This window comes from Colletotrichum karsti (genome assembly GCF_011947395.1).
Source record: "Colletotrichum karsti strain CkLH20 chromosome Unknown Scaffold4, whole genome shotgun sequence".
In the NCBI taxonomy this organism is placed as follows: Eukaryota; Fungi; Ascomycota; class Sordariomycetes; order Glomerellales; family Glomerellaceae; genus Colletotrichum; species Colletotrichum karsti.
Window position 1 is genome coordinate 550,589 of NW_024065904.1, and position 20,966 is coordinate 571,554.

Here is a 20,966-nt window from a genome sequence, read left to right on the forward strand (position 1 = left end):
GTATGTCTTGGAATGGATGATGATTGATGTAACGATTCAATCATTGTTGTAGTGGTCAAACTGATGATTGACCCAGGCGAGGAGGCTCTTCAGGCAGTCTAGAGACTAGGTTCGAAGTGAGGGGAATTGCCCAGATTGCGATAATGCGCTCAACGATTTCAGGAAATAAGTTTCAAAAATGGGATGATTTGAAAGAATGAAGCTTGGCGATCGGAAGGAGACACCGAAAAGCTTAGATTGCGTTCACGGAAGTTCTGGACCAGCTTACCCCTCACTGAGGAAAGACACCAAGAAATGCCAACACTGGTTCTCTTTCACGCCAAAATTAGACATGCTAGTGGCGGATCGAATTCGGTGAGCAGATGGGACAAAAGGCTCAACGGCCAAGACGAATCTCCAATATCTCGGATATCCGATGCCGTGAGGCGGTGTTCTCTCTGGTGGAGTGTCCGAATCGCTAGTTCTCGATGATGTGGAGGACGTGGAGAGCCGGGGAGGACGAGAAGGCCAAGCTTTCGCCCAGCAGCGATGCCAAGGCCGCCCACGTGGGTGCATTTCGGAGGAAAAGTCCCCTGCCCGTGGTCCAATCACGAATTCCTGATTTCCCACCTTCCTGAGAGAGTAATCTCGCGGCGGGGATTTGGGAAGATCCCTCTCCACTTGGATTGCTCCCCTGTCGCCGGGCATGAATCCTCGTGGGGCAGGTCGACGACATCACACGACTTTGTTTGTACACCACCAGGCAGAACAAGTGATTTGAATGGCTGGATGTTTATTGTCGATCCCGGGATGATGCCAGCCTGCGGTTGACGTTGCACCCGCGTGCGCGTTCACCCCGATGGTTGTGTCATCCGAAAAAGGCACGAGAGGACATTCAGTGCTAGGGACTCAAATGGACTCGAGGTGAGGAAGTCTATTGTCTGGTAATTGAAATACTGACTACGTGATTGAAGAATAAATATATGTACGGCGACCAAGGAGGTCAATGAGTATTATCAAATTAGGCCTTGTATCCAGCAGGAGGGTTCAGGCCATCGGGAACTTGGATGGTGTCCTCGTAGTATGTAGGCGCGGTGCTCTTTTCCCAGGTCTTCTTGACGATGTCAAGAATCTTCCTGCCGGCGGCGTTCTTCTCCAAACCCAAGTTGGGCTTGGGGTACTGCTTCGGGGCCTTGGTGTTGAAGAATCCAGCGTAGGACTGGTTGTAGAAGCGATCGGGGGTTTTGGACGACTCGCTCCACTGTCGGATCACGCTCTTCGTCTTGTCGGCGACGACCTGGAAGACGTTGGCGCCAACGTCCCACCGGCCGAGCGTCGGGAGGTCCCAGTTGGCTTGCACCGTCGCGAGCTCGGAGTAGTGGTTGTAGAAGTTGGAGTCAGTCGTGCCGACCTTGTCCTTGGGAACAGCATCGCCCAGAAGAATTCCGAGGATGCGGTTCTGGTGGCTGTATGTCTCGTTCTCGTCGAAGGTGACGAGGACCAGGGTGTTGCTCATGAAGTTCTTGTCGTTCAACAGCGGCTCGAGGAAGTTGCGAGTCCACGTGCCGGCGACCGTGACGGAAGTGTCGTGGCCGTCGGAGGTCATGTTGGGCGTGATGAACATCCACTGCGGCAGCTTGTTGGCCTTGAGGTCGCGGTGGAACATGGATGCGTCCTTGTTGATCATGGAGATGTTCTTGATCTGAGAAAGGCGCTGCTCGGATTTGGTGACGCTGTCGAAGAAGATGGGCGGGTTGTGCTTGCGGACGTAATCGTTGGCGCCGTTCTGACGATTAACCCAGGCCATACCCTCGAAGCCGGAGAAAGGCATGTCCTCCTGGTACGAGGCCCAAGAGATGCCCTTGGTGTCGAGCAGGTCGAAGACAGTAGAGACGTTGCGGTCGGCGCGGTTGAAGTCGTCATTTTGCATGCCGAGGTAGTCGCCGCAGACGGAGGCAAAGTAGTTGGGCTCCGAAGGATGGGTGACGGCGAAGTTATTCTCCAGAAGGATACCCTTGGAGGCGAGCCACGATAGGTTGGCTGAGACAGGTCAGTGATGATATTCGAAGATCCGGGATGTAGTTCGACTCACCGTCACCGCGCGCCTTCTCGTAGTCGGTGTTCTCGTTCCAGATGACGACGAAGCGATCAAAGGCCTTGCCCTTGACCTTGCTGGTCGGACTGCTCGTCTTGGCCGTCGCGGCAGCAGCAGCAACCGCCGCGGTGCCGGTCGCAGTATAAGCCGTCTCCCAGCCGACGGTGCTGGAGGTGGCCTTCACCTTGATATTGACAGCGGCGGCATGAACGCCAGCCGCGAAAATCACGGCCGAGATTGAGGCGCAACGCATCTTGGGTCGAAGGATGTCGGGATTGAAGACTTCAAACGAGCGAAGGGCTTGAGAGCGTGTCCGGCGACATGTCGAAGGCAAGAGTGACGCGGGTCGCGGCGCTAGATCTTCTTATGTTGGCCGGCTAGCGGACATTGCCGCTCTCGGGAATCCGGCAGCGTCGAACGATGAGCCACAGTCTCTTTGAAGAGTGACATCCTTCCCTTCCAATGCAGCTACTGCCGGTCAAGGGTAGCGTCTCTCGGAGTTGCGCGGGGCGGGGCGCGAGCGGGGGAAACCAGATGAGGTACTTCTGCAGAATCCAGACCAGATTTGACATACGCAATTGTATTGTTTCTCATTCGCTCGTTGTTCGTGTTTTTGGTGCATTCCTTTGATCTGACTTTTGGCCAATCGATGTTGACGCCCACCCACGTGGTGTTCGAGATGCACTCAGTCAACTCTCCAGCGTGTTAATGGGCTAATTTGCTGCAGCATTATCTAATCAACTTTAACATGCTTTCATTTTGTCCGATTTGAATAATTCCATTATTCAACATTTCTAGTGATCTTCAATTGAACTTATTATTCACCCCAAATATGCAATCACTGGAGTGTCCGAGAAGCAACAAAAACAACGCTGTCGAAAAGGCGAATGCATGCTCGTAAGGGTTGCAAGACGTGCAAATCCATTGACATGAGGACACATCGTATTAAAAGTGTAAGAAGAAACAACTATGTAGCCTTGTCCCTAATTGGGTCTTCATGGACGGTATGCATCATCCGCACACCAAATTCCTTCATTATCCAACATTGAATGCATCTTATCTTCCGATCCCCGTTTCGGCAGAGTCATCCCACGAAGACCTCATATTCCCTGGTTGTTGTTCCTGTTTCTCGAGTATTGCCTTCACCATCAACAGCGAAACGTCATTGCTGCTTGGTATTTTCGCTGTACAGTGAGCTGCAGCGGGCAGAAATGAGTCCGGCGGGATTCGTGAACTACAACAGCAAATCAGTCTTCGATCCAATGAACGATGAGGCTGTCTCGCAAGTACCTGAGTATTTCAAGGTCGTCACAATGTGGCCTTCGTGTTTGCTGTTGCCGCTTCGGACAGAAGTGTACCATTGAGGCAAGATCAGAAGTCGGCATGTTTTGACCGCAAACTGCCAACCAGACCGTGTACTTTTAGGTTTTTTTCTGGAGATGCCATTGACGGCTTTTCTTCTTCGCCGCCGGGCAAGGCTAATTGATGGGAACCAGAATAGATGGATTGTAAACGATTGAGTTGTATCGATTGGTAGACTAACCTGAATTGCAGATTGTTTTCGACATATAACGCGTAGTAGATATCCGCGAGCCGTGTCTTGGGCGTAAAGTGCATGAAGGATGCCTTGAGGACGTGTGGCCAGTGAAATGGAGAACAGGGCGAAGTTTTGTCGAAGCAGGCGCAGCGACAGTACCGGAAGCCTAAAGGGAGAGCCGGCCTGTAATGTTTTGTCTCGGTGTTGGGCAGTTGCGTGGTCCGGGAAAGGGTGTTTCATGACTGTCGTCCAACAGGATCGTCTGTCAGGATCGTCCGGCGTCGTCGTCGTCGTCGTTGTTATTGATATCCAACGCCGTCCGTCGTCGCGATTCATGGTCAAGTCTGAACCGGGAACGAAACCGCCGCCCATGTCTGCAAAAGGTTAGCCATGATTGCAAGAAAACTCTCCAAGCAACTTACTGCGTGTAATTTGTTTTTGTTTTTTTTCCCAAACCCACCCTTGTTTCCTTGTGGCCTACTCACCGAGTGACGACATCCCTCTCTCAGGTTGTGGTCACGAGTTCCGGGTCAGATTGGGACACCGTCGTCACTCCGCAAGATAAATCAAGCCTCATTGATCAGACAGCTCGCAGCTCATCAACGGACCTCGCCGGCAGCTCTCCTCTGCCGAAGGCTTTGGAGAGACAAACCTTTAGGGATCCGATGATTGCCTTGACAACCTGCCACTCCTCGTGACCCGACGTCGATTCTCCTTCAAGGGTCGGATGGCATCGGAACGCCAGGTTCACCAGTTCCAGGCCCAACCCAACGACAGCAATGTACCCGCTGACGATGAGATGGAACTTGAGCCAGGAACCGAGAGAACCCGGGTCTTCGCCTTTGATTGCCTTGAAGGCAAAACCCCCAGTGATGGGAAGAGCCAGCCAGGTACAACCCAAGAGGAACACAACCATGCCGGCGAGTAGGCGAAGAGGTTTTCTGTAATTCTCCATGGTGCTATTAGGATGTCGTGAAGAAGAAAAAGAGTTGGGGAGATTTCCCACAAACCAGCGAGGTTTTTAACATCCTGCGAACCAGCCGTCGCGACTGCCATTCTTCTTGCAAGGAAGCCACGAACTGACGACGTCTCTTGCCCAAATGTGAGCCGCACCTGCTTTTTGCTTCAACTCTGGTTGTCAATAGAGGATGGAGCGGCCAGTAGCCAGTACACCTTGAAAGAAAAGGAAAGGCGCCTGCCTTCCTCAGGTGGGTTTCTTGACTGCTTCACTTGTTGTCCCTGACGTCTTTGGCCAAGAATTTTCACATGCCACCTTACCTATTCATGCCTCTCGTTGGACCAGGAAGGTTGATGCCTCAGACTCAAATGTGCTTCTCGAGTTCTGGAGGAAGGTGATATTTCTACCTCGCCGTTGTTACTTCCTTTTTTTCCCCCATTCGACATGCCTTACCAATATACGCATTGGAGCTGAGGTCATGAATACCTTCTCTTCACAGGCTACAGCCCTAGAAGGTGCAGTTCGACTACTTGTTGAAACCAGTCAGACAGTTTCGTCAGTCCGCTGCGTTTCTGGGCATTTGAGTCACTTCAATTTTGGTGCAAAAGCGAAGACGTTCATTCGCGCTCTACCTACCGTGTATTTGAGCTGTTTGGCCATCGACAGGGAAGCAAAGCCTTCTAAACTATGTTATTTAGGACCCCGCGGTCGTGGTAACGCGTTCTTGTCGTACCATTCCTGCACTCCAGATGTTGCTTCATCAAAGGCGTGGGGAAGGCAAACAGCCATGGCATCTGCAGAAGGCCTCAGTATCCAGTACCACACGGTGAAGTGGTACATGCACAGGAATCTCCTAACATCTGAGCGCACATTCTTCCAATCCAAACGCTTTGGGATGAATCCCTTCCTATGTTGCGACGGGCTAGACTCCGCAAGAGCAGATATACAGTGATCATCACACTGGGTTTGTCTTTCTGGATGCCGGGGTATAATTTCGAATGCACACAGGTAGCGTGTATGTTCTCCGAGATTTAGGGGCGGGAACCAGAGCGGAGGCTCAACGGATCTCCTTTCGAGGAATTGTTTGGTGGCCGTATGGAACACATGTGAAAACTCGCGGAGCTCCTCGACCTTTCCCGGCATTAAAGTTCCTAGCTTGCACGAGCTTGCAGCAACCCTTGCGCCCATCAGGCGTAGAATTTGGCGGGCATATAGCTCGCCATCTGGAATGACGTAATGGTGCCGGTTGGCGAAGGAGCAGAAAAACTCGAACGGCCAACGAATGGGAGGGTAATCTTCAGTTGGGAATGTGTAGGCAGGAAGACGTTTGCGGACAATCCAGCCGGCCAAGGCGAGAGAAGGGCGCGCTGTTAAAGTCCACAGCCCAATGAGGATAACCCTGGTCGGCAGAAGGAAGACGCTGAGCTTGGTGTTGTTGAATGGAATGGCAAAGAAGGCTGTTTGGAAGTCGACGAAGAAGCCACGGCCGAATTCTCCTCGGAAGTAACCGTTCAGGCAGTCTGCGGGAATGAACAAGAAGAAGGTAACGACAGCCGTCATAGAGTGGAAGACCAGAGCGTAGACTATCCATTCGGCGAAAATGCTTCGGCTGAAACAGAAAACAGAGCTGAGGATATTTCTCGGCGAAATCGACAGTTTCGCGGTCGAGATTTCCGTGGATGACATCGTCGGATGGCCTGGCTTGCATTCGTTGTGGGTAGGTCTTGCAAAGCAAGTAATTTCGTGTGAATATTTTCGTTGGTAAGCCTGACAAGAGAAAACAGAAATGTAAGTTACCTACTAGGTAGGTAGGTGTTGAAAAACAGTTTTGATTTTGGATTGGCGTCCTGCAAGGCCATGCCTGGCCATCAATGTCCTCACTTGTCCCGCACTCAATGCTGGGGCCGGCCGGATGGATGGGGCCGCAAAGTGAACACCGGCCCGGTGGTGAGAGTCTCCACTTAACTCGGCCGTGGCTGGGAATCCCGCATTCTTGAACCGGAAGCAATAATCCAATCCCTAAGAACAGCAAGTACACTTCACTTCAGCACATCCAGACTGGAAACCCCCTGTGGATGAGGACTATTTGTGATCTAGGCTTATGCTACCCATATTGGCACTTTAAACCCAGTCGGCTTTCGCGATTCGTTCCAGCAGAGTCACAGATGCCAAAAGACTGATATGTTGATTTGAGAGATTTGGGCTCAAGTGCGTAATCTTCTGGCATCAAAGTCGGCATCATCATAATTCAGCCGTGTGCCGTCCATACAGATTACATTATTACACTGCTCCGTGGTTAGTTTTTCCTTATAACTACTCTTCACTGCCTTGGTCGTTGTCTTTGCTCGCCGCTTTTACGTCTATTATTGCCTTTTCCCTCAATTTCTGCCTGCATTGTTGCCCTTACTATCCGTAGTCACTGTGTAAGCCTTCGGCCAGGAGTATGAACCGGATTAGCGTATTTACCCCAATTCGCGTTTGCGGATCCTTTCGCCCCCCATTTCCGCACGTCAAGTGTTTCTGGCCGCCATTGGGCCAGCGATGGCTTCCGCTGTACGCACGTGTTGGGACTAGCAATGCCGCTTGATCCGAACGGGTAATACGCATGCAATCCGCCTCCCCAGCTCCCAAATGCAACCTTCCTTTGTCGGGAATTCAGCATGTGGCGGCATCAGGCTACTTCTAACGTCTTCTCTACAACTCATTTTCGACGACCATCTTCGACGACCATCTTCGACGATGAGAGGCGATGCACACCATGGACGCTGAGCGACAAAGCGAGCCAGATGGACTGTGGAGTCCGACATCAACAAGTCCCCTGAGCGACGGCGGCCATCCCCGCGACGCGTCGCCTTCAACCTCAGCGACAGAAGATGACACTGAGAAATCGCCATTCCTCAATTATGATGGCGCTAGCGAGGAGACAGGATATCGGAGACGACACCGGGATACGTCCTGGCGAAGGAGTCTCTCTGCAGCTGCAAGCCTTCTCGGAGCTTTTGTTTTCTTTCTCCTGTTCTTCGTCTTAGACCGTTTCTTGCCGGGAATTCAACGCGCCAACCCAGCAACCCCGACTCACACAATCGCAGAGCCGATTCCATCGACTCCACGCCTGCGAGACTCATCTGAGTATATCCTAAGCTCTGCATGGGACTTTTCAGCGGGCAAGAGCATCAGAGAATATGACTGGACCATTCGGGATGCAACCTTCAATCCGGATGGCATTTTTCGACCCATGATTCTCATCAACAACCAGTTTCCCGGACCCCTCATTGAGTGCAATGAAGGCGACACCATCGTCGTTCATGTCCACAACGAGGCCGTCAACGCAACGGCGATCCATTTCCATGGCATGTACCAGAACGGCACAAACTCCATGGATGGCACTGTGGGCGTCACGCAATGCCCAATTGCTCCCAACGCAACATTCACCTACCGATTCACCGTCAGCGGCCAATCTGGGACGTATTGGTACCATGCACACCACAGCGTCCAGGCTTCGGACGGTCTAGTTGGCCCCATGGTTGTCCATTCTCGGAATGACAAACCTTGGACAGATGTCTACCACAGCGATCGGGTGGTCATGATCCAGGACCACTATCACAACACCTCCGCCGAGCTCCTCATGGACTATCTTCAGCCAGATCAGGAGAACGACGAACCTGTGCCGTCAAGTGGTCTCATCAACGGCCAAAACTACCGGGACTGCGCCGCATTTGATGGATGGGAATGCGAAAATAAGGCTCCTCGGCTAGAGTCCTTGGCTTCGTTCGACTTGGCCCCAAACCAACGACATCATCTTCGTTTCATCAACACCGGCGCTTTTGCAGAGTTCCAAGTCGAGATCGATGAGCACCTCTTCTCCATCACGGAAGTTGATGGGACTGCCGTTCAACCTGCATCGTTCCATCGCCTCAACATCCTGCCGGCTCAGCGTTATAGCGTGGTCATTGAAACCAATATTACCACCGCAGACTCTTTCTGGATGCGTGCCAGGATGGTCACACACTGTTTCGCCAAGGAAAACGAGTGGCTCGACCCGGAAGTCAAAGGCATCATCCGCTACGTCGAGTCATCGATGAAGAGCAATGTGTCCGAACCGCAGAGTAAAAGATGGGACGAAGCCCTCGATGTTGATTGTCGCGATATGGACACCGCTACCCTCAAGCCCATCGACGCAATGGCTGCGCCCCAAACTTCAGCATCAATGTATCTTCGCGCCAACTTTGAGATCGGAGCCTGGCGTCTATCGCGCGGGTTTTTCAACAAGTCAACTTGGCATGGGAACGCCACGTCTCCGTCTCTATACCGCATCATCAACGCAGCAACAGTCAACAACCAGACAGCTTTGCCGCTCACGACAGGAGTAAACGAGGTTTTGTTCGATTCGGAGAAGGAGTTCGTGTACCAGACGACGGGCATCGAAACTGTGGATATCGTCATCAGCAACTTCGATGACGGGGCTCATCCCTTCCATCTTCACGGACACAAGTTCTTCGTGCTGAAGCAGTCGCCAACGGGATATCCCCCCGAGGACATCGCGGAACTTGAGAAAGAGCTGACGGCGTCTGGCGTGCTGGAGAACCCCCTCAGAAGAGACACCGTAACCGTTCAGGGTTACGGATGGGCAGTCATCAGAGTCGTGCTGGATAATCCAGGCATGTGGGCATTCCATTGCCATAATGCGTGGCACGCAGAGTCGGGCATGATGATGGTAATTGCCGCAGGAGTTGAGACAGCAAAGGAATGGAAAGTGAGCGAGGAGGAGGTGGCGTTGTGTAGCCTGCCAGGAGTTGAGAAAGGAGTTCGGCCAGACGATAAGATCTGGTTTGGGAACTTTGGCGACTAAGCATACGGATACCACGGGACGGGCTGAAGTGTAGGAGTTCCGCGAATCAGATTAATGAATGAAAGAGATATTAATTGTAAACCCGTAAAGGGGGGGCTACCTAGTATTGGAGGTCTAACCGTCGGATTGATTCCGGTGCCCGTACAACCCGCGCGGGCAGGGCCGGTCAATGTCTGTGAACAATCAACAACTCAGTAATCCTTGCAACTGATTTCTCGCTTTCGGCTCCTCACCTAGGTTGGGATCGTCAACTCGCCGCCCACCTGAACCACAAAACAAGCCTTTACAGTGGGCAACTGACGACGACTTGCGGCTCCTTCATTCCTCCGCACTGCCAAGTTCTCAACAACCGGCACTTCAACTTTCTCCCCAACTAAATCCGCGCGCGCGAATATGATAGATGACTGACGGCACCGCCTCTTTGGTGTCCGGACAGACTAACGCGAATGGCACGTTTTTCTCCGGACGTGAACGGTGCCCGAGAGTCTGGCCACGAGTTGATTGAGCGAGTTGGACCATGCAGGTCTTCAACAAGCTAAGCTGAATATAGATCTTTGAACAGGGAGTATCATCGGGGGCGATGCTAAGAGATTGGGAAACGGGGCCGGTCTAGCTGGATCGAATTCAACTTCCCGGATACCCATGGGGCACGTGTGGCATTGTGGCTCCATTTCAAATTGCTCCGCAACAAGTCGAGAGGTCTAGACCCCTTAATTCCTCGTCTACCGTCTGCCTCTTCATCGGTCCGGTTCTGATTCGAATGCCGTGATCTCGAAGTTCTTCAACTGTTCCGCATGTCGGGCAGAAAAATGAGAAAGGAGTGTGTAGATGCCCCGGTTTTGCGGTGGGTGCTCGCATTGAGGGAAGAGACAACGCGTGCTTCGCATTAACTCGGGAATAGTGGTTTTCAAGTTTGATCCCGTCGGGTGGCCCCAGTTATTCGCACTTTGGCCGTTTTTCGGCGGCGAATGTCACCAGCTCTGTGCCGTTATCCATATTAGCCACGCGGAAGCTGATTCCAAGTTGATAGACCGCACTTTTTGGTGAGGAGGTTCCAACGGTGGACTTCGCATAGGTGGACGTGAGTTGCTCCGCTGCTTCTAAAAGCGTCCGATGTGTTCATGGAAATGTTGGAACCAACACGAAAACGGCAGAGCCAGGCCGAGTCAAGATCCACGATCCTACGTGACATCTGGGACTGCGACTGGGAAGACGGAAAAACATCAGATGGTACGACGTTGAAATTGGATAGATTGGATTTGACTGGTGCGAAATCGTCAGTACTGAGTTGGGCGATCTAGTCGTTTCAGCCGCGGGAACACGAATTTGTCCAAACTCTAATTTTGAATCAGGACCTATTGAGGAGAAATTCTGCTGTTCCAGACAGAGTTGAGCAGAACGCTGCCCATCGGTCGTGGGAATCTTCGAGATGTCACTGTTGGATCGACAACTCTAGGACCGACTTGGAGTGATGTCGAACTCTATTACTTCATGAGGTCACGGGAAACGCGCACTCGTGAGGAACGACTCAGGACTTTGGACGGCTGGAATGTTTCCCGCCAATGGAGTGGAGGGAAACACCTTGATCATGGGTGTCGTCTGAATTGGAGTCTCTCATCCGAAAGTCAATTCTGTTGCCATCCAGAAGCCAACTGGCGTCACCCCACTCCCATAAGTCCCTGAGCTATACGTGTTCGGGCCTTGACCACCAAGCTAACCGACGGGACATCCAATATCAGCAGAACTCTGATCAATTTAAAGCCCAAATTGTCTGACCATAAACTTCCACCAACCACCAGGCCTGTTGTGGATGGAAAAGGCATCCCTGGGCAGCGAGATGGCTGTTACGCGGCGAAGTGGCCAGCACAACCCCTTTTCCGAAGTGTGCCTGTTTTTCTCGTAGCAAGTCGACATTTCCCAATGGCAACCCCAGTTGAGGCTGGAAAGAACGGCACGGAACTCGGCAACTTGTTGCAAGGATTTAGATCAAGGAGGGCTAGTTTCGATCGGGTCAAGTCCCGGCAGGGCATGCTGAACAGGCCTTAGCCTACGGCGTAGCACCATTGCTTGTTTATGTCAATCGCGGAGATGGGCGCTGGTTTCGCAGATGGCCAGCAGACCGTGGTGTAATTCCAGAATTTCAGGAGCTGGTGTGGGGGTGTTGACGAGGGCGATGCAAGGGCCATCCCCGGCACATTGGTCACTCTGGAAGTGGCCATTCTCTCATTCGTGAGATCCATTCATTCCATCTAACTGACTCGACCAGTGTTTCCCAGGACGCGGGCAGACAATATGTCGCGGTAAACAGGAGCCGTTCGATGGCAGGCCTTGGCATGCCACCAATCCAGCCTTGCCAAGAGATCCAGAGACTTGGATATAAACCGCCATGTCGTCCTCCCCCAGAGTGCCAAGAGATTCCCAAGACATCAAACCCGCAGATCCCTTACCATTCTCGAGTCTTGGCTCATCCTTCTTTCATTAACCTGATCCGTTCCTTTCTACCTGCTTTTACATACTTTCTGATACTGTGTATCAAGTCACTCACTTAACCTACAACTCTGCCAAGATGGTTTCTTCTCTTCTCGTCCTCGGCGCTCTGGCCTCCGCCGCCATCGCCTCTCCCGTCCCCGAGGTCCAGGCCCGCGCCGGCTGCACCTTCACCGATGCCGCCGCCGCTATCAAGGGCAAGGCCAGCTGCACCACCATTGTGCTTAACAACATCGCCGTCCCCGCCGGTACCACCCTCGACATGACCGGTCTCAAGTCCGGCACTCACGTACGTCCTCCGCAACCCCACCATCGGCCAAAGACGCCGCTTTTTCGGAGCTGTTGACTAACAAGATGCATAATAGGTCACCTTCCAGGGCAAGACCACCTTCGGCTACAAGGAGTGGGAGGGACCTCTCATCTCCTTCTCCGGCGACAACATCCTCATCGACGGTGCCTCCGGCCACTCCATTGACTGCGACGGTGCCCGCTGGTGGGACGGCAAGGGTGGCAACGGCGGCAAGACCAAGCCCAAGTTCTTCTACGCCCACAGCCTCAAGAACTCCAACATCAAGAACCTCAACGCCCTGAACACCCCCGTCCAGGCCTTCTCCATCAACAGCGCCACCAACCTCGGCGTCTACGGCGTCACCCTCGACAACTCCGCCGGCGACTCCAAGGGTGGCCACAACACCGACGCCTTCGACGTCGGCTCCTCCACCGGTGTCTACATCTCCGGCGCCAACGTCAAGAACCAGGACGACTGCCTCGCCATCAACTCCGGCACCAACATCACCTTCACCGGTGGCACTTGCTCCGGTGGCCACGGTCTCTCCATCGGCTCCGTCGGTGGACGCAAGGACAACGTCGTGAAGACGATTCGCATCACCAACTCCAAGATCTCCAACTCCGACAACGGTGTCCGCATCAAGACCGTCTACGGCGCCACTGGATCCGTCTCCGACGTCGAGTACTCCGGCATTACCCTCTCCAACATCGCGAAGTACGGTATCGTCATTGAGCAGGACTACGAGAACGGCTCCCCCACCGGCAAGCCCACCGCCGGCGTCCCCATCACTGGCCTCACCCTGAGCAAGGTTACCGGTTCCGTTGCCTCTTCCGGCACCAACGTCTACCTCCTCTGCGCCTCCGGTGCCTGCAGCAACTGGAAGTGGTCCGGCGTCAGCGTTACTGGCGGCAAGAAGTTCACCAAGTGCAGCGGTATCCCCAGCGGCAGCGGCGCTGCTTGCTAAACGCCTTTCCGCAAGACGAGTGCAACCCCTTGAAGCGGGCTGCTCGGCTGTGGAACGAGTCGGCCATCGTTCCCCGGGCCTAGCCTCTGGTTGATGTTGCCGCGGTGTTCAGCTGGACTTTCCTTGTAATTATTTGGGCTTTGACGGGATCTTTCGGTCAAGCGCGCAAATTGTTCGTGTACATATTTCTTATTTTCTGTCCTTGAGATGTCTTCGGGCAGTACATAGCCAATCCAAATCTGCTTGGATGCAATTTCGTTGTTTTGTAGATCGTGAGTGACCTTTTCCGTTGAAATATCCGATGCCTCCACTTTGCCTAGACCTGTCAGAGATAAACGACAACCCAACTCCACCGTAATCACAGGGGCCTCGCTGCGGTATCCCTGCGTTTTAACCTGGGTCCCTGGCCCTCAATTTCCACAAAGCCACGATTGAGAGCAAAAATGAAAGACAAAAGATAAACTCCTCGACGGGGAATTGAACCCCGGTCCCCTGCGAATCGTGTTGCCATGACAAGCAGATATCCTCACCACTAGACTATCGGGGATGTGGATCGCCAATTGTTGAAGAGACCGCTAGCGTGGGGTCTTATGTACGGTGATGCGCAGAATACTGCCGTCCTAATCGTCCAGCACCGCCAGTCCTACCTTCCCTCTTCGTCATTTGGCGTCTTGCCATGAGAGACAGTTTTGGGGCAATGTTGTATCTTGAAATGGCATATTATCTATGTATGTGTTGTTGTTTGCAATAGCATATTCTCTTCGAGCAAGTTCTACAAAGCCTCAACGAAACATAGTAAAGACCGACCATTGTCAATATGTGGACACTGGAAGAACAATCAAGTAGCACCTTTTCAGGCTCAAGTATTATCAAAGGCAAAAGTATGTGCAATTGGACGTCAACTATGTACAAGAATGTAAAGATGTCTTGAGTCCTTTGAAACCCAGCAGCCAGTGGATTGGGCGAATAGCCGCTTAGCAGGTAAACACAGCAGGGCCGGGGATGGTGTAAGTCTGGGCTAGTTTGAGTTAGAAAGGGGAACATCAACGGATTGACAGTATTTCACGTACCCTTGTAGGCATCGTAAGTGATACCTGGGTCGGTGGCCTTGTACGCGCCAGGGAAAGCAACAAGCGGGCTGCCAGCCTTGCTTCCCGAGCCGGTAACCTGGAGCTGGTGGCAACCCGGGTAGAACTGTGCACCGGGGTAGGAGTAGGCAGCGTGGAGGGCGATGATCTCGTGGCGGACGAGGTAGTAGCCGGACTTCAAGCACGAAGGGATGGTGTATTGGTAGGCCGAGTTGGCAACCATGAAGGGAGTCTACGGACACAAGTTGTCAGCAACCTTTCAGTCAAAAACTCAGAAACATGACTTGGAACTCACAGCAGCCCAGGTGTTGGAGGTGCCGGTGCGACCGCCCTCCTTGATCTTGAACCACACAGCACTGGAGAATTTGATGTCAGCTGGAAGTTCTGGAAAGTACTGGCATGGCTACGTACGAGGTTCCGGGTTGCCAGTTGTTGCAACCAGCGTCAGGGCATCGAGCCATGTACGTGATGACGGGACCGACGTGAGAGTCGGGCCAGAGAGTCCATTTCAGGGTGACGCTGGATCCGGCAGCGGCGGTGGCGTGCAGCGGAGCGGGCTTGGAGCCGCTGACTCCGCCGGCGGTGTATCCGTTGCATTGGATGTCGATCGAGTTGACGTCTTCAACAGGTCCGTTTCCGGGGATCGCGCGGGAGATTCTCTGGGGCTTGAAGCATGTTAGTTTTGCGTGACTTCGGGACGTGTATGACAGCACATTGGACTTACAGGTGTCGCGTAGTAGGGGTCGGAGTACGGCTAGAATAGTCAGTGGATGATCAACAACTTCCCATGTTGTATTCACCTGGTAGAACTACATGTTTGTTAGCGAGAAGTTCTCAACGTTTCAGTTCGTGATTGACAAACCTGGTAGTAGGTTCCGCCGATCGTACCGTTGTCGACGTATCCGTGGCCGGCGACCAGAGCCGCAGCAAAACCGAGAAGGCAAGCAGTGATCTTCATCTTTGGCTAGATTTGATTCAACTGTGACTATTATCCGAGGATGTTGTCGATCAAGGGCGATCTCCGAGAACCCTGGTGTCAATCAACGATGGAGAGTTGCGAGCGCTGTCAGAGGCTGAGCACTTAAAGGAAAGAAACTTGCTCTTACTCGGGAACTTCAATGATATTTATCGGCAACAAACATTGCTTCTTTTCGTTTCCAAACAACTCGTCTCAATCATTCCAATCACAGTCAACACCCTCAATTCAAGACGCCGGGGAGGGAGACTACACACTTGGCACGGCTACGTTGCCTCCTTACCGACCCACGGCATCCCATCACGGGGACGTTAGTTTAAACATAAAAGGAAATATCGGAACCAAAACTGCGAGTGCCATGGCTGTTGCAATATGGGAGCGGCTTATCCCTGATTTCATTGGCAATCCTCCATAGACGAAACATAGGTGTGGCAGGGATTCCACCAATGACTGGGCGTTTCGGGTTCCATCATGACTCCTACTGCCAACATGTCAAGAACTTTTAATCTAAAAACAAAGACAAGGGAGAAAAGCAAAGTGATTTTGGGTAGAATCAGGCGTTATTTGAGAGTCCACCACCCACACTGCAACATGCCGTGGTGCTGGGTTCAAAAGTGTGGGGGAGGGGCAGTACCGGCATGCATTCCGACGCGAATGTAAGTGCCAGAGGTGCCGAACGCGGGGATTCTAGACCCGGAAAACTGGTCTGGTTGATGTGTCTGGGGGGTTGAACCCAAAATGCAGGAGGACAGTTGGGGAAACAAGTGAGACTTAGCAGGCAGTTGACAAAGTCTTCGCAAGGCCTTGAAGACGAAGCTGATGAATGTAAATCTCTTGCTAATGTCTTAGTCTTTCAAACCAGCGACACTAACATTTCTTTCCAGCGGTGGAGGATTCAAGTACTTACCATCATCATGGTCGGGTAGGGGCATCACATTAGTTGTTGGGTATTGGATACCTCCGTCCTAGTCTTCAATGGCATTCGTGGAATCGCAAACGACATATTAAATGCTGCAAGTAGCGGGCACCTGACAATTTGTAAGTGGCCAATAGAGATATGACTATTACTTAACCAATGAGCAGTCTTCAGTCGCTAGAACAAGCTATTTGCGAGTCTCTTCGTTTATGAGAGCTGACTGGGGACAGAGAAGGGCAGGTCTTCCTTTATACTTGTTGCATCTATTCAGTGAGCTGACACATCCGAAGATAAACTGACCATGAAGCACATTTCCAGGCATCAACCAAAGTGGGATCATCGCAGCATGCGGGCGGGATCATGAAGGGTCCGCGTGTGCTCCATCACACCGGGTTACCGGACTATTTGATATTCCACTGCGCTGATGCAAGACACCAAACTATTTACAACCCTAAAGAGACGTTGCGTAATGTGGGCACTGGTCCGCAGTGCTTATGGCTTGAGGTAGGTTCGGTCGTGCGCGATTAGTGAACATGCAACTTGACCCTCGGCGATGAATGATCAGTAAACTATCCAAGTGATGATTCGAAAGAGAAAACCCTTACAAATCAATCTCGACTGGGGCAGAATAGTTTTAAATTCGTGATCTGTTATTCTATAGCCTGCATGATAACCCTCTTTCGTGCGTGGATGATGGAAAGCCACAAAAATCACAGCTAGCACACAGTGATAGTTGGCTTCCAGAATACCACGATAAGTTAGCGCGGTCCTCCAATTACAGCCATCTATGGCACCTCAACCTATGAGTGATCGGATGAACCCAACAACCTGAGCGATAACATCAAAATCTGGCTCAACCGGAAGCAACTTAGAGGTTATCTGGTCTTGATCAAAAGGCGTACCTAGTTAGAAGAGTCAAGGAAACGGTGATGCCGATTGATGATGTTTTCGAAGAGCTTCGGGTCAGCATAGTTGGAATGATTTCGCCATCTCAAATTCTCAATGAATCAGATCACTCATTATGCCGTTTTGAGGGTAGCAAGAAGGTGTTTTGCACTGTAAATTTTCAGAGACTCGCGTACCAAAATTCACCAGCCCAGCCTGATATCAGTACTAAGGTTGGTTGGGGGCGCCAGATAACAGTCGTACGATATTGGTCTAGTCGTCAATGATCCTTGAGCCAATGTGCATTCGTAGCTTGACGACGACCTTGATTATTAGTAATCGAGCCTTTGTGAACTTTCCGTGAACCGTGAGGTCCTAGTTTCAAGTTGGCCCGCTCCGACGGGACCCCATTATCACGGACTAGTACTGGATTATCAATCTGCCTCGACGCAGGGTACATGTGGCTTCGGCGCCGAGAGAACCTGCACGAATCTCTTCCATGGATGACGGAATATGCAGCCTATACTGTAAACATGTAAGTTGATGGGAGCTACATCTCGAAATCGTTGTGTTTTGAGACATATTTAAGATCTCGGTCACGTCGTGGTGTTGTCTCCTGGAAAGGTTCTCATCAGCTCGTCAACCCGAACCATCTGAACAGTAACTTAACACTGAACCAAAATATTCTCACATATCTTTTTCGTTAACAATTTCAACTTTCTCCAAACCTCACAATGTCATCCAACAAGACCTACCTCATCACAGGTGCCAACCGAGGCATCGGCAAGGGCTTCGTCTCCCTCCTCCTCCAGCGCCCCTCAACCACCATCATCGCCGGCGTCCGCGACCCCTCCAACGACTCTTCCAAGGCTCTTACCTCTCTCCCAAAGGGCGAAGGTTCCAAGCTCATCCTCGTAAAGATCGACTCCTCCGTCGAATCCGACCCCGCCACCGCCATCGAGCAAATCCAACGGGAACACGGCATCACCTCCCTCGACACCGTCATCGCCAACGCAGGCATCTCGCACTCCGCCGTGCACGTCCGAGACCTGACTTTCGACGCGGCGCTGGAGCATTTCAAGGTGAACTCGGTCGCGCCTCTCGTCCTCTTCGGCGCCGCCGCCCCTCTCCTCAAGAACGGCAAGAACCCCACCTTCGTCGCCATATCTTCGGCCGTCGGCAGCATCGCCGCGCAGGGCAACTTGTCTCAGCTGTTCCCGGGTGTGGGCCTGAGTCCCTACGGCGCCAGCAAGACCGCGCTGAACTACTTCATGCAGAGGCTTTTCATTGAAGAGCCGTGGTTGACTAGCTTCGTGTTCCACCCCGGCCTGGTTGAGACGGACATGGGCTCTGGGCTGTCTAAGAAGACTGGCGTTGACATGAAGAGCCTGGGTGCTATTACTACTGAGCAGAGCGTCGATGGGATGGTAGCCGTTCTTGATGGTGTTACGAAGGAGTTGAGTGGCAAGTTCAAGAACCACGATGGAACCGATCTGCCGTGGTAGAGTTGTGTCTGTGGCCCCGTCTGGGATGCATGTCTTTATGTAGAATTTCAGTGTGAATCATCGTAACATGATGTTGACTTATCGAGCTATTGTTATCGACGTCCGTGAGAAGCACCTCTTGTTGCATGAGCTCAACTACCCTGTAATGTGTATCAAACAAAGTGTGCAAGTGCAGCATGTCTGACAAGAACGTGATATGATAATATTAGGCTTGATGTCTAGATGACCAGGGCGTCATATGTACATAGAGATAGATTCGTATGACAGAATATTCTTAGATCCTGCGCCTAGTCTTTCCCGCGTAAAACTCATCAGTCCACGTCTTGAGCTGTTCGATCTCGGCGGTGATGACGGCCTTCATGTCGGCGTTGACGTCGCCGTTTCTGACGAGGAGGTCATTGCAGTGGCGGGAGCCGGGGATCAGGTGAACCGGAGCACCGGGGCGGGACTGCAGCGGGCCACCGGGACGGAGTTCGCTGGAGACGGAGGCGGAGCGCCAGGGGTCGAATTCACTATGAGAGGTCAGCTGTCAAGTCCAATAACTTCATTAAGGCCACTCGGAAGCGATGTAGGGCATGGAGCGGAAACTCACCCGTTCGACCACACAAGTCGCGTGGTGTTGGTGTAGAACCAGCCGCCGGTTGCCTTGTTCAGGTCCGCCGCCGTCTTGCCCCGGTTCGAGGCGTAGGTGAACTCTCCCTGCTTGGGGAAGAAGAGGTCACACTGGCGTTGGTAGTACTCGGGAGTGACAAAGCGGGAGACAATGGAGGGGCGGTCCTTGGGGGCACCACTGGGATTTGATCAGTCTTCAGGTACTTGTCTGGAAAGTCTGAGCCTGGCACTTACGTCTGCCAGAAGAAGAAAGGTTCATTGCAAGTCATCCAGTACCAGGTTCGTCCAAACTGGTTGTCGGCGCTCCAGTCGGTGTACATGGGGCTGGTCTCGTTGTAGGTTTCGAAGCAGGCGACGTTCATGGGGTCTGACCACTCGTCTACACCGTAGGAAGCACACGCTGTCATGCGGTCAACATTGGTTCACCAGCTTTGGACTAAGAAGAACATACTGCCTGGGAGATACTCGGAGCTCCACCACTTGGCATAGTTGTCAAGTGCCTTGGTTACACCAACGCCATCAGCGCTGGGTCTGGAGTAGTTGCCCGTGGCTCCCTCAACCGCATCGCACATGGCGTAGAAGGCGGAGTAGCCGGAGTACAGCTGGATGGACTGCCAGTATCCAAGGGGGCCAACAAGGGCACTGCGACCCGTTAGTATCAGGAGTTTCGTGGATATCTCTCAAGAAACTTACCCGGCGAAGTCATCGTTGTGAGCGAGATCCTGCAGACCGAACTTTTTCTTCAGATCGTAAACCTCATCCTCGGTTCCGGTGACAAGGACGTTGTCAATGTGGTCAACCATGCGCTCAAAGTCGCGACTGCAGTTCTGGGGCATGCCCCTCTGGATCGGGAGGAAGTAGCTCCAGTAATCGTAGACCGCTTCCACGGGACCACTGCTGGAGTGATAGGCCCAGATAGTGCCCGGTGCATACTTGGAGATGGCAGCGGCGAGGATGCCAGAGTACGAGCCACCGGTGTAGATCCAAGGCTGAGAACCAGGATTAGTTGGAGTTCAACGCGGCTAATAGGATTGGCTTACGGCCTGGGGAGCATTGCTGCTGTGGTTCTTGTCGAAAGGCAGCTCGACGTTGCGGGCCAGGTTGACGAAGTCCAGCACAGCGTTCGTCATTGTGTGTTGCTGGAGGTTCTTGGTATCTTGAAGCGTGTACGGCAGAGACGTGCCCCAGTTACGGTCTGTTCAGGTCAGCTATAAAATCTTCTGATAGTAGAAAGATAGCACAATTGGAAAATCATACGCTCGACCATGACCACGGCACCACCGACAGCCTTCGCGATGTTTCCGGTGAGAGCACGCTCAGTCAGGTATCCGCTGTACCCCTCAGCCGCGACTTCACCGGGTGTGAAGAGGATGATCTACGTTGGGTCAGTTGGCAACGCCACCTCTTTGTTGATGGAATTCTCATACCGGCGAGCCAGGTCCCTTCCAGAAGGTGTCGTTGTACCAGTAACGCTGTTGGAAGGTTCCCAATTCAGGGGCATCATGGTCGATGAGTTGCTCGAATTCCAGAGCTTCACGCTTGACCAGAGTGCCATCATCATCTTCAGCTCCCAGAGGAGGTTGAAGAGGCACGAAGGCGAAGTGGGCTTGAACTGCCGTCAGGCAGCTGAGCAAGGCGAGGGAGACCTTCATTGTGACAGCGAACGAACACACACTTCAGGAACGGCTCCGCGACTTCGTCAACACAGAGACAGGCCATCACGCCAACAGCCCGGCGGGGGAAAGGGCCATCTTTAAGAGTCGCACAGCATATGGGTCAACAACAGCCCCATTTCGCCCGAGGGGTCAAGAAGCCCCGGTCGATTG

The 20,966-nt window shown here is 52.6% G+C and overlaps 7 protein-coding genes across 7 annotated transcripts; 3 read left to right on the forward strand and 4 right to left on the reverse strand.

Annotated features, from left to right (window-relative positions):
• Positions 1-1,000: 1,000 nt before the first annotated feature.
• On the reverse strand, positions 1,001-2,327 carry CkaCkLH20_01695 (phosphoesterase; the record flags this gene model as incomplete). Its single annotated transcript, XM_038884414.1, has 2 exons — positions 1,001-2,019; positions 2,072-2,327. The coding sequence occupies 2 exons, from the start codon at positions 2,325-2,327 to the stop codon at positions 1,001-1,003; spliced, it is 1,275 nt and encodes a 424-aa protein (XP_038750114.1).
• Positions 2,328-4,191: 1,864 nt separating this feature from the next.
• CkaCkLH20_01696 (uncharacterized protein) lies at positions 4,192-4,566 on the reverse strand (the record flags this gene model as incomplete). The annotated part of the gene is made up of 1 exon (XM_038884415.1): positions 4,192-4,566. The coding sequence occupies one exon, from the start codon at positions 4,564-4,566 to the stop codon at positions 4,192-4,194; it is 375 nt and encodes a 124-aa protein (XP_038750115.1).
• A 3,238-nt stretch (positions 4,567-7,804) lies between these two features.
• On the forward strand, positions 7,805-9,418 carry CkaCkLH20_01697 (l-ascorbate oxidase; the record flags this gene model as incomplete). The annotated part of the gene is made up of 1 exon (XM_038884416.1): positions 7,805-9,418. The coding sequence occupies one exon, from the start codon at positions 7,805-7,807 to the stop codon at positions 9,416-9,418; it is 1,614 nt and encodes a 537-aa protein (XP_038750116.1).
• Positions 9,419-11,984: 2,566 nt separating this feature from the next.
• CkaCkLH20_01698 (endopolygalacturonase) lies at positions 11,985-13,158 on the forward strand (the record flags this gene model as incomplete). The annotated part of the gene is made up of 2 exons (XM_038884417.1): positions 11,985-12,194; positions 12,271-13,158. 2 exons carry the CDS (start codon positions 11,985-11,987, stop codon positions 13,156-13,158), a joined length of 1,098 nt encoding a protein of 365 aa, XP_038750117.1.
• A 974-nt stretch (positions 13,159-14,132) lies between these two features.
• CkaCkLH20_01699 (cellulose-growth-specific protein) lies at positions 14,133-15,204 on the reverse strand (the record flags this gene model as incomplete). Its single annotated transcript, XM_038884418.1, has 7 exons — positions 14,133-14,176; positions 14,229-14,478; positions 14,542-14,602; positions 14,658-14,911; positions 14,971-15,000; positions 15,047-15,055; positions 15,109-15,204. 7 exons carry the CDS (start codon positions 15,202-15,204, stop codon positions 14,133-14,135), a joined length of 744 nt encoding a protein of 247 aa, XP_038750118.1.
• A 2,553-nt stretch (positions 15,205-17,757) lies between these two features.
• CkaCkLH20_01700 (uncharacterized protein) lies at positions 17,758-18,528 on the forward strand (the record flags this gene model as incomplete). Its single annotated transcript, XM_038884419.1, has 1 exon — positions 17,758-18,528. The coding sequence occupies one exon, from the start codon at positions 17,758-17,760 to the stop codon at positions 18,526-18,528; it is 771 nt and encodes a 256-aa protein (XP_038750119.1).
• Positions 18,529-18,802: 274 nt separating this feature from the next.
• On the reverse strand, positions 18,803-20,792 carry CkaCkLH20_01701 (putative serine peptidase; the record flags this gene model as incomplete). Its single annotated transcript, XM_038884420.1, has 8 exons — positions 18,803-19,040; positions 19,121-19,318; positions 19,375-19,540; positions 19,592-19,782; positions 19,834-20,129; positions 20,181-20,335; positions 20,398-20,515; positions 20,568-20,792. 8 exons carry the CDS (start codon positions 20,790-20,792, stop codon positions 18,803-18,805), a joined length of 1,587 nt encoding a protein of 528 aa, XP_038750120.1.
• Between the last annotated feature and the right edge of the window lie 174 nt (positions 20,793-20,966).